The sequence below is a fragment of the Mixophyes fleayi genome, chromosome 6, assembly GCF_038048845.1.
Source record: "Mixophyes fleayi isolate aMixFle1 chromosome 6, aMixFle1.hap1, whole genome shotgun sequence".
Taxonomy (NCBI): domain Eukaryota; kingdom Metazoa; phylum Chordata; class Amphibia; order Anura; family Limnodynastidae; genus Mixophyes; species Mixophyes fleayi.
Window position 1 is genome coordinate 181,172,893 of NC_134407.1, and position 12,444 is coordinate 181,185,336.

A 12,444-nucleotide genomic window follows, 5' to 3' on the forward strand; every position below is an offset into this window, starting at 1 on the left:
TCTCTGGACATTACTTTGCTGCCAAAACTGATCTTGTTGCCTGTAATTACCCCTTGTAGCCTTCAATAAATTGCAAAACTTATGAATATAAATATCTTGTTACTAGTAAACATCTACTAGTTAATGGTAAGTATCTTAATAGTTTCACAATATGGAGTGTTAAACTTGTGACTAGTCTTATGATCCCCTCAATGTTTGTTTAGTGAGAGAGGCTCTTTTCTTAAACAGCTTCGTCTTGTCTGTTAAGACTAAAAACTAGTTTTTTATCGGACAGTCCTTCTCATTGAGGTATTCTGAATGCAGCCTAAACTTAGCCACTCATGGTGGGTTTTGATATTCAATTTGGCAGGTTGGGGAGAAATTGCTGTCTGTTTCATTAGTCAACAAAGATGGCTGAGAATGGTCGCAATGAATCTGATTTGTAATTCTTTCACGGTTGGCTGGTAGTCATTGGATCATTACAGAAAATTTAAGCTTATGCCACCCAAAAGGCGCATGACTTGGTCGTTAGGTGCAATGTTCAAATTGAAACCAGTACACACCCACAAATGGCACTACACTTTGTTTTTGCATAAAAGGTGGAATCACTTGGTTAAGGAAAAAAAGGGGCCTCTATGTCCCTTTTTATTGTTTGGTATGTGTTTTTTTTTTTTTTGTTTTTTTTTTAATGTTCAACACATGCTAATATTCCAGGTGTGATGTAATAAATCTAACTAAAGGTCATTTTATTTTATTAACAGCCCTGCAAGGACATAAATGTCAATTTTAAGATCCAGAACTAATTTGCAGATTCAATCTATTTTTCTTCGCTTTAGAACTGGTTGCCAAGAACTAGTCATTCACACTTAATGTTGTAAACAATATATCCTTTGTAACAAAGGCATAGTTTCATTCCTTTTGACTTTGTAGACTTGATTTCACATCTGATTGCAACAAATGCTGTTCTGTTCCTTTCATTTTCATGATATTCTCTTTATACTTGTGTCGGTGGTGCACTGGTACATCCATATGGAAAGACTATTTGTGTTTTGTGCTGGTTTCATTGATGCAAGAATAGTTTATTGTATGAAGCCAATCTAATCTGTCCTGAATTCATTTGCTGGACAATTATATGTTTACTGTGTTGTACACATCTGGGGCATAAGATTACACATTGGTGAACCATTTGCAAAAATATGTAACTGCTAATCTAAACCTGTACAAATAGCACTGCAACAGAACTACAAATACTGCTGCAACCTGGTTATTGGCATTAATGTTTTCTTTATATAGCTAAATGTTTACCATTTTTGGACTGGATTGGTTTAAGCTTGTCTTTGAAAGCTCCTTCTCATGTATGTTAGGAAGCAACTTGTTAGCTTAAGGTGGATCTGACTTCTGAGGTAAGGTCTGCAGACTGCACATATCAACTGATTGTCACGAGCCGCAGCGGTACTCGCAGCCGCCGCGGCTCGCTTCCAATGCGTTCCAGCCGTCAACATGACGACCGGGACGTCACTTCCGCCAAGACACGGTCGGACGCCTCTGCGGCGCCCCAGCAGTATAGGAAGCCGGGCGCGCACGCGCATTCGTGAGACCAGCAATTAGCTGCAGCTGGTATTGAATTAACAGGCACTAGCCTGCAACTGTATACCTCAGGGATAAGCCCTGATTGGCCTGTTGGTATAGCAGGGAATTAGCCTGCAGGTGTGTATTTCCCAGGGGCAAGCCCTGATTGGTCTATGTATTTAAGACAGTGAGGTCTGCAGCCTCACTGCCAGTTATAGCTTCTGTTACCAGTCTGCTGACTTGCTCTGCTCCTAGCTCCTGTCCTTTGGATATTCTGTTGTATTGCCCATGTATGACCCCTTGCCTGGATTTGGACCCTGCCTGTGTTTCTTGTGACCCCGACCTTTGGCATGTTTACCAATCTTCCTGTTTGCTTGTGACCCTTGACTTCGACCTGTTTATTGGATTTGCTGTCTGCTGCCGGCCCTTGACCTTTGCCTGGACTTCACTCTGCTTTCCTGGGTTCTCCCTAGCCGGTACGCACTTCATGACCCTCTGCTAGTCTGCAGCCAAGTCTGTCCCCACCACTAGGGGCTCCAGTGAACACCTGACTGGCAGAGCAGACTCCGGGTTGTGCAGTATCGGCTAGAGGGGTTCCTAACACTGATACAAACTTGTTGATTATTTGCACTTGTGGTCAATTTGGAACAAGAACCGCTCTGAAAATCTGCTCCTGGTGACTGCTTCCATGGGCTGCAATATAAAATGCGAGTCAGCTTAAAACTATGCATCCATAGTCTGTCATTTTACACTGCTGCCCATGTAAACAGCAGGCACAGGGATTGTGATCATGGTATCTGCAGTATTTTCAGAGGGTTTTTTTTGTTTTTGCACATAAGAAAAGCACATTAACATTATAGAGAATTTTTTAAAACTTGTAAATAAAGCTTTTTTTTTTTTGTCTTTTATTGATGGTGGTTAGTTTGCTAAAGTGTATGTAATGGTACATGAATCTGAAGACCCTCCTACCATATATACTTTGGGATATATAGTATTATAGTTGACATATGCAAAGTGCTGAAGTCCTCATCCCATAGTGTAGGTGGCAGCATGGGAGGATTCTTTTCTTCTGTTTTACTAAATATTGAAATAAATGTTTTGGAGAGGGGTAGTTTGAGGTTGCGAGAGGGGCCTGCATGTTTTCTCCTCAAACTACAGGTTGTCAAGGGCTTGCATTTGCAATATATGTGAGGAATACACTGTTCTGAATACTTTGTACTTGCCTAACAATGCTTCTTGCCATAATATTGCCATACTGTCCTATACCCTTTTGTGTTTGTTTTTGTTTCTTTTGCTCTAAGTCTGTCAGTCAGTGTGGTGATTAGTGCCCTTTCTATTTTTGTAACAAATTCTGACTGAAAATGTATAACTGCATTGTTTTGTTTTCCCCACAGACTGCTGGCCGTAGCTTTGAGGACTTTGATGGACAGGTAAGACTTAACCGTTCAGTCTCCATTTTTCTGTAACATGGGTCTGTCCAGTGAGTGTTGGGCTAGTTTCTAACATGTAGTATTCACACAAGGTGGAAAAAGGATTTAGGGAAATAGAGGTAAGCCAAGCAAGCTGTATGGTAGCATCCACTTACATTATTAAAGACTTACTCCAGCCACAATGAACATGTCACAAATTGCCATCAAATGTTGAGCAAGTTGGTTTTTATAGGTATCTTATCTGTTAAAATAGACTTGAAACGGTCTGTACAGAGGCAGAACTAGGGAGCTTTGGGCCCTGGTGCAGGGGGCCCTGGGAAGAGGGGAACTGGGCCTCCAACCCTCTGCATCTGCCTTGCAGAGGATCAGTGCACATGGGCCCTGGTGCACAGCACCTACGGTACCAATGGTAGCTGAGCCACTGGGATACAAACCTGGTCTCAATGTACAGTTTTATCCAATTTTATAGAGCCAGCAGTCTTGCTGTAGCTGGGGGGCAAAGACACAACTCTGCTTCATGATATAAAAACACACATGAAAAGTATAGAGGGAAAGGACAAGGTAATTTATCTTGTGACTTTGGCATGAAGGCATAGACAAGTCAATAAAGGTGGTGGTCACCCTCTAATGACAAATTTAATTCCAGTTTAGTATCACACACTTCATAATGAGACTTGCCCAGAATCTGGCAGACACATGGATAGAATGCAGTGGTCCCCTCTTTAAAACATTCACCTTTCATTGCCCTGCACCCAACGCTAAAATGTACACTTGGTACCTTGCTCAGATACTGTGGTACACACAGACCAGCATAGGAGCATTAACATCAGGGGGATTTAACTGTGGAAAAGAGGGATGTGACCCAAAGTTGTCTCTGCCATTTTGCTCAGACTGGGAATGGCTTTACACAGCCAGCAAACTGTATCAAAGGCTGTGAAAATCAAATACAATGGCGTCCATGCTAATTTATTATAATTGGTGTCTAATGCATTTTTGATTATCTGTATATAATATATAGCCACATCTAACCAACCTCTCTACACATTAATTATCTACATCTGATGGCTATTCAATACAAAGCCCAATCTAATGACAGTATACAATAGTCTATTCTCGTGAGCCATTCACAAAACACAGTATTCTATTCCTACTGCAAAGCCTGCTGATACATATGAAATATCAGATTGGATTAGCATTTGGCATCTAATGTTACAGAAAAAAGTCAGAGGTGGGTTCTGTATTCTATTTAATAACATCATAAATATGAATTTATTATGCTACAAATTAAAGTCAGTCCTTTTTCATGTGCAATAACAATGTATAAGGTAATTCTTATTCAAATCTTTATATTTTATTGTAGCAAATTGGATCTTAAAGTTCAATCAATCTGTATTTAAATGTAGATTATTTTCACCACAGATGGGGGGGTCTCTGCATCAAGAAAAAACTTAAAAGATGCAGAAACAGCTGTTTCCGCATCTTTTAAGTAAGTTTGCTATGTATTAACTGCCTAATGGAGGAGATTTATATGAAATCTCCTCCGTTTAGGCAAACACCGTGCAGCATCGCAATCCCTGTAGATTACTATGGGGACTGCGATGTTCTGCGATGCATGAAACTTTGAGCTTTGCATTGCAGAGACAGGTAATGGCATAACAGGATGACGTTACATGTCATTTTCTATGGGATTCTGCTGAAGCCTCTCTGGCTTTGCAGAATCCGGTACAGTGGAAGTGCTGTGCACGTGCGCACATCACTTCCTCTTGTCGCCAGCGCAAAGCTGCTGGTGGGCAGGAAACGTTCGCAAAATAGAGGCCCTCTTCACCGGGGCTCGCAAAGTAGCCCCAGCATGGTGCATCTTAGCGGTACCTAAATTTGCATCACTGTGATGTGCAGCGATGCATATTTAGCTGTACCACATCTTATTGATGCATAGACCCCACAATGTGCATATAAAGAGGTTAGTCTGTTTGTAGAAATCTAGCCAGCAAGCAACCTGAAATGAATTTTTGTCTAGTAGTAATCACGCAGCAGAATCTGAGGTGTTCATACATTGAAACACTCAATGTATCTTTATATTCAGTGTCTCTTCATGTGCAAGCTTGCTGTAAACTAATTTGAATAACAAGAACCTAATTCAAATTTAATTGGCACCTGTTTCTCTTATAATTATGGTTTCTTAACAGTTTCATATTCACAGCAAATCTGTTTTTATATAAAGTAACATTTATTTATTTTTTTCTTAATGTAATTTCTTTTGGTAACAATTTTCAGGTTTCCTTTATATTGAACTGTATTTAAAGCATACTGGAAAAAATGCCTGTTTTATGTAGGGGAGAGTAAAGCAAAATACAGTTTCAACATTGGGCTCCTCCACTGTAGCGCTCCACTATTCACCCACACAACGCACGACCAAGCTGAGCAATTGTGTGTGTGTGTGTGTGTGTGTGTGTGTTTTTTTGGCTTTCATGTTTCAGATTATTTTATTCAAATTGAATATTAAACTGTCTGTTTATGTATAGTCAATTCTCTATTGTGTATATGGAGTTTTGTCTTTTCTCCTGTTACCCCTGCGTTTTGTTTTGGGTTTTTTTTTTGTCTCCTTTTCCTTCGTTGTTTGAATCTGGTTACACAGTGGCTTCTAGAAATGTGGGCAGTCCGTGAGTGATGGCTATACGTGTAGCCTGCTAATTTCCAGTGACCTGTCATCCTTCTTAAATGCTGAAATCCAATTAGTAAAACTAATCCATACTGCTCTTGCATTACAAATGTTTGTTACTGGATGCCTGCATTGTTTATGTTGAATAGCAAAAATACCATCCACAATCTCAATGGCTTATTTGGATATAGACCAAATATATTGTTCACTGGTTCCTGTGGTAAGTTGGCATTTTTGGTTAATTTCCTATTGAAAGAAAGCTGTAAAGTCTTGTCTTTTTGTACTTAGATTGTAAACATAATAAAGATGTTTATTGAACATTGCAATATAACAGTTTTACGGTTATGGCTGGTATGTTGGTGCACTATTTATTAGATGTTGACAAACACCAATTCTGTTTGCAGTAGAGCATACAATCAGAAATCTGGAACATGCATTTTTATAAAGGTGGCTGTCTGCAGCAGATATGTAGTCCTGCATGTGGGGTGCATGCTGCAAAGACATGAAAATGTGTAACTGTTTCAATATCATGATGTTCATGACATGTGCAGAAAATGGTAACCTGTCCCCTATTGGCAGTAATTGTTGTTGGACTAGTGACCGTAAATGTCGTCGCTTTAGATTAATTCCAGCTTGTGTTTTATGCATTGAGGAAAAGGGCCTGTGTGGTCCATAATGCATCTTTTATAGTAGTTTTACTATATAAATATTAATCTAAGTTTCATAGGACTCTTAATTGTTAAATAATGGGCTACTCATTAGCAGGAGATGAGCTGTTCGGTCAGTCATTAGTGGTGTGTCTGGGGTTGCGTTGTCAGAAACTTGGTTTTTCGCTAGGTTTTGTACACACTAATTGAAATGTTTCCCTTCCTTGAACTTCTGCAAAGTGCATTTTCCAGCTTACGGTTTAATTTTTTTTTATTCAGACATGGCATGTGGATGGCTATTCAAGTTGGCTGCACTTTAAATCTTCTCTGTGCCTTACCCATAATTTTGTTGCAAGGTGGGACCAGGATGTTTTGAGGATCTCTTTAAATAGTATCCATTAGTAGCTGCTGGACCCAGGGAGTTCAACTGTCATTGCTGTAGCCATATCTTTTTCTGCTTGGTGACAGTAGCTGCTGCCACAACTTCTCCAAACATGGGAAACGTCTCCTGGCTCTGTTCAGCAGTGAGCATGAGGCCATACAAAACTCTGGGCACCCAACTGGACCTTTCTACTGGTTCTTCTCTTCATGTCTCCACCTTCCACTGGCTCTCCTCATTCAAACCTTACCACACTACCAGTAGCTCACAGATGTTAGTCGCCAGTTGGTGCTTTAATATTGGTGCTGATTACTTCTGCCTTACACTCTCCCCACCACCAGCTACAGTTGATATTCTGCTCCATTGTGTCATTTGTTTCCCACAATTCTTAAATTAGAAGCTTGTTTGGGTAGGGCCATTTTACCTTCTCTTTCATGTGGGTTTAACATGATTTCCCTCAATGTACAAGCGCTATGTAATATGTTGGCATTTTAAATAAAGGATGATAATTAGAAGCAAAGCCTATACATAGATATTGATATATCATTAAATGAGTTGGGCTTTTAAAGACCATTAGCTGCTCAAGTACATCATAACTTTGCTTTCTTCAGTAAACTATGATTTTACTGTACATTGTCATTCATTATGTCGTGCAACTTTTTTCTTTATGCTGTAGGAACATGATATTGAGACGGCTCACGGTGTGTTACATGTCACCATGCGGGGCACTCAAAAAGGCAATAGACCAGTGATTCTCACATACCATGACATTGGCCTGAACCGTAAGTTGTTGTTTTTTTTTTTTTTTATCTATTTTTATGATTTTTTTATCTTCCCTTTTTTTTTTTTTTTTTTTTCCCCCTCCCGAAAAAAATATATAGTCACAGTATTGTGCAACAAGAGTTGAAGCGCAAAATGAAATTGTCTAGAAATATACTGTTGTATTGGTTTCAGAACTTAATTAGTAAAAGACGCAGTACATACAATAGAGCTTCAAGTGCTCATGAGTGTCTGGCAAGGCTATAAGACCAGCCGGTGGCACCAGACAAGCAGACCATTGCAAAGCAAGATAGATTGATGCAAGCTCCATTAGGACAATGGTTGCCATATGTCATTGGCTTTGTAAGGCTCTGTAAATGTAGGTAACCTGGCTGATTGATATTTAATGAGCTGCGCCATTACTTCTGGCAGGTTTCCCAATTCTGTTTAATAAAAAACATTTGATGTCTTGTGAACAATCTCTCATAACTGTCACCAGCCAGTTGCTAGGGCTGTATCCCTCCCTCCACCCAGTATAAGTAACTCTAAAGGTGTTGTCCTAGATCTGGAGCAATGGCTGCGTACACAATTGTCATGCATCTAATAAGCACAAACAGCATACAATACAGCTACAATGTACAATTGCTGACTGGCAAATTAAAAGTTGATTATTAGACTAGAATGTTACATTATCCTCCACTGCACTGTGCAGATGTTTAGTGAACTTTTACTCAAACCCTTTTGCTTATTTCACCAGTATAAGCTTAAAGAAAAAAGAGCCAGTTTAGCTGCTAAATCTCTTGAAAGTCTGCAAAGTAAAATTTCTGCTGACCTCCAATAAAGGAGAGCTTGTTGGCGTATCTATGCTGTAATAAACCTCAAATATTCTGTGTGGCCATATACTTTAATAAATCCAGTGGGTTTTTTTCTATAGAATTCAGGTGGAAAGTAAACCACTAACTTGTAGTAATGGAACACCAGCAGTAATCTACACCCTGTCTCTCGTAAATAAATATCTTCCGCTCCCATCTTAGATTGTACACTGCATGTTTATGTAATAGATAATGTCGGGGTGTTTCAGTTAATGTAATTAGTGTCTGCTAAACGACAGACTATTGTCTGGTCTGTAGTCTAATACAAAATGTTGGGGAGCTTTGTTTTTTTTGTTTGTCTTCCTGCGTTGATTAAATTTTTAGATGCTTACAGAAACAAAGCTTCAACTTTGGCGCACACTGTAATTTAAGTGGTTTCTGAAGCTTGTGTTTGAAGTTATGCATGTTTGTACTACATGGAGGAAAGCCCCTTTATAAGGTTTAGAGTTCTCCCACCACCACCTCTGACTGCCTCCTTGCCCACACAACAACCTGGCTTCTGGATGACCTCCATTAGCATGGCTTCCATCCACTCGCTACCCCTGAAATTCTGCTAGGTCAGTGGTAATAACTCTGGCTAGTGTTCTTTAAAGGGGAAACCAGTGATATTTTAAGCGATTATGTAACTACTATTTGGTTCAGTGTTTTGGCGTTTTGTTTTTTTGTCATGTTATCTATCTTTTCCAGATAAGTCCTGCTTCAGCACATTTTTCAACTACGAAGACATGCATGAAATCGCCCAGCATTTTTTAGTTTGCCATGTGGATGCACCTGGACAGCAGATGGGAGCACCATCGTTCCCAACTGGGTATGTTGAACAGTTCTCTTCAGCTGATTGTATAGGCCAGTGGTTCCCAAACCCAGTCCTCAGGACCCCCTAACGGTGCAGATTTTCCAGGTCCCAAGTGATATAATTACACCACCTGTGGATCTTTCAAAATGTCAGTCAGTAATGAATACACCTGTGCTCCAGCAAAGAGATATAGAAATGCAATGCTAGGGGTACTTGAGGACTATGGTTTGGGAAACACTGGTGGAAGATGCTGTATTCCTGTAGAGAAAAATAATAGTATCAGAAGCATCCCTCTATTCCAGACCGATATCTTTATCTTCGCTAAAAGCGCAGCTGTTGATAAATGTAATACTTGTTGGCATATGTTAACTTGCATCTGTTTCAGGTACCAGTACCCCACTATGGATGAGCTGGCTGATATGTTATCTGCTGTCTTAACACATCTCAGGTAATTCATTAGATTTCAAATAAAGTTTGTTTTTAAAGGTACAAAATCTGGACAGGATAAGTTTGCATTATTTTCTAAACTTCATAGTTCTGAAAATTAAGCGATGGCTCCGAATATCTCGAGTACTGCAGATTTATAACTTATGGATTGGGCAATTCCCATATGTGTCGGACTAGAAGTTTCGAGTGAGCACCATAGGGTGACATTCATGACCCAGTACGATTAGTAGAAGCGTGTTCCAGCCATGTATACATCAAGGAGGGATTTTCATTGGGAATGTTTTTGGCAGATATGACACAAGTAGCAATGTTCTCCAACATCAATTTAGTCTACCATGATAGGTAGTGCTTGGCAAACGCACACAAGTATCTGGTAAATCTATTCATGCACTTTGAAAATCTCTTGTCTGGCTTTCAAACAGGACAATTAAAGTGTTTTGCAGACATGGTCCATTTATTTATCACATCTACATAGGTTTCAGCCACAGATGTCCATTAATCTTTAAATATGGACATTTTCTTTGTCACTTCTATTCCTTCTGATGTGTGGGCTCTATTGATTGCTCAATGTTTTCATTTCTTGATACTTACTTTTTTGCAACAATCTTTGCGCTTGCAGTGGCTATAAGGCTGGAATGTGCCAAATGTTTAATATCTCTTTATATCAATTAACATACCCATACCCCCCCCCCCCTCCCCCGTGGCTCATTTCTGTTCACTGTGCACCAATCGCAGTACCACATTGGGGATGTGGGAAATATTAAGCTAGTGGCTGTTTCAATCTTGACCATGAAATTAAATGGTGCAGGTTTTGCAGGTTTGTTACCATCTGGCAGACAGCTGAGGGGTAGCATCTCCTGGCCTGTGCCTCGGAACAGGCCATGAGCTATTGTAGCCCTGCTTATTGAGAAATCTGTTTGGGTTTATGAATGTCAGACTTCCCTACATTTGGAAAATAAAATTGGCTGAGCTTGTATAGGAGCTGTTTTTAACCAATTCACTAGAGGTTCTTTTAACCTTGCCCGCCTTTATCTTCCACTTGTCCAATGCAATAGGCGTTCTGACCCTTGTCTAATGCATCTAAAAAAAAAAAGAATCTGGCTGGTTGTAAAAGGCACAACTGGTATCTAAGATTCTACAGAACTTTTACTGTGATGTGAAATCCCTAAATGTACACAGAGAACAAAGAAAAGTGAACATATTTCAAATACATGCTGGTAAATTAGTAGTGGTTTTCCCCTTAGAGATTTTATTACATGAGGACTGACCATATAAACCAGTCGCATAAGTATTTAGAATGTGGGCTAGTGACCAGTGCAAGCTACCTATGCTGTCACCTGTTGCATCTCTGTGCAATGGTGCAGGTCAGTCCAGTTCTTGTACCATAAGAATCTGCTCTCAGCATGGTAAGATGCTCAGCTGATGACCTGATTGGGTATTCCAGGACTGTTTTTCTAGAAGTGCACTAGGATGTCTCAACAGCTACTCCTGGCATGGGATATTCTGGTTAACTGCTGATCCATGGAGCCCTGGAAGACTAGAAGAAGCTAGCATGTGTTATGGGTGGCTTGCTGCATGCTGTCTCTGCTGCCTGGGGTCCTATGTAGCCTGTATTTAAGTCACTGACTTGTCAGCTAATTTTCTATTAATAGTTTACAAAATGCTAAAATAAAAACCTAGCTAAAAATGTGAGTGACTGAAAACAAAAGCTAAAACATTGCTCATTGGCTGTATAAATACATCACTGTATAAACTACCCAGTTCTCCAGAATATAGGAATACAAAATGTAGTTTGAGAGGTGGGTGTCTTTTCCAGAAGTTCTACTTTATGGTGTAGAAATAACTAGTCAAACTACCTTTTCTTTGAGGTTTCCATTTTATCCATGTAATGCATTCGAAAGGAAGGTATTTCCATATGCTACAGATTGCTGTACATTGTTCCAAGGAAAAAAAACCTGCAATCTTTATTATAAAGTATGGGCAGCACGGTGGCTTGGTGGTTAGTACTTCTGCCTCACAGCACTGGGGTCATGAGTTCGATTCCCAACCATGGTCTTATCTGTGTGGAGTTTGTATGTTCTTCCCCCTCAATGTTTCACATAAACAAATTTTTTTTGTTTTTCTTTTTTCAGTCTAAAAAGCATTGTAGGAATTGGAGTTGGAGCTGGTGCCCATATATTGTCAAAATTTGCGGTGAGTATATATACTTGTCAAAGGAAATGTCCTTTCTCCCTAGTCTTCCTCTTCCTCTATGGGGTTCTTATTTTGTGGTGATGGGGACTTGTATTCAAGCTCTGGTTTTTTTTTTTTTAGCAAAATTGTATTGAATGTTCTGTGCAGGGGGAGTTGGGTGCAATCTGTCATCACTGAACCTGGTGACATTGTTGCGACTGTCGGTAGGTTAAGCATCGACAGACTATGTTCCACAAGGGGGAGGGGTTCTTTCTAAAATCAGAATAAATTTCTATTTAACTTTCCATAAACTCTTCCACCCTTGCTTGCATATAATCAGGGGGTTCCTATGCCCACAACCCCTGCAGTTTCTACTCTACAAACCCCTGTCTTGGTCAGTTAAGTCACATCTGCAGGAATTGATGCTCTGGGGGAGTGTGAGAACCTGACATCTTGCTGTTGTGTTTTTTTCTGGGCATATATTTTGGTCTTTTTGTAAGTTATAACAAATGTTTGAAATCTCTCCTCTCTTCCCCCTGGTCTGCAGCTTGATCACCCACAACTAGTTGAAGGTCTTGTGCTAATTAATATTGACCCTTGTGCAAAGGGATGGATTGATTGGGCAGCTTCAAAGGTACGTATATAACAGACATATTGAAAACATGATTTTTATTTTTTTTATTTTTTTTTTAAACTTCCATCCACCCTCAACCCCCTGCAATGTAAAATGATGGACAT

General features: G+C 39.8%; 1 protein-coding gene across 3 annotated transcripts in view; it reads left to right on the forward strand.

Moving 5' to 3' along the window:
- NDRG3 (NDRG family member 3) overlaps nucleotides 1-12,444 on the forward strand; it is a 44,312-nt gene that overhangs the window by 17,277 nt on the left and 14,591 nt on the right. For all 3 annotated transcript variants that reach the window (XM_075177458.1, XM_075177460.1, XM_075177459.1), the window contains exons 3-8: nucleotides 2,943-2,978; nucleotides 7,340-7,445; nucleotides 8,982-9,102; nucleotides 9,473-9,535; nucleotides 11,667-11,727; nucleotides 12,254-12,340. In XM_075177458.1, the coding sequence (XP_075033559.1) occupies nucleotides 2,943-2,978; nucleotides 7,340-7,445; nucleotides 8,982-9,102; nucleotides 9,473-9,535; nucleotides 11,667-11,727; nucleotides 12,254-12,340 (474 nt within the window). The remainder of the gene's footprint in view (nucleotides 1-2,942; nucleotides 2,979-7,339; nucleotides 7,446-8,981; nucleotides 9,103-9,472; nucleotides 9,536-11,666; nucleotides 11,728-12,253; nucleotides 12,341-12,444) is intronic.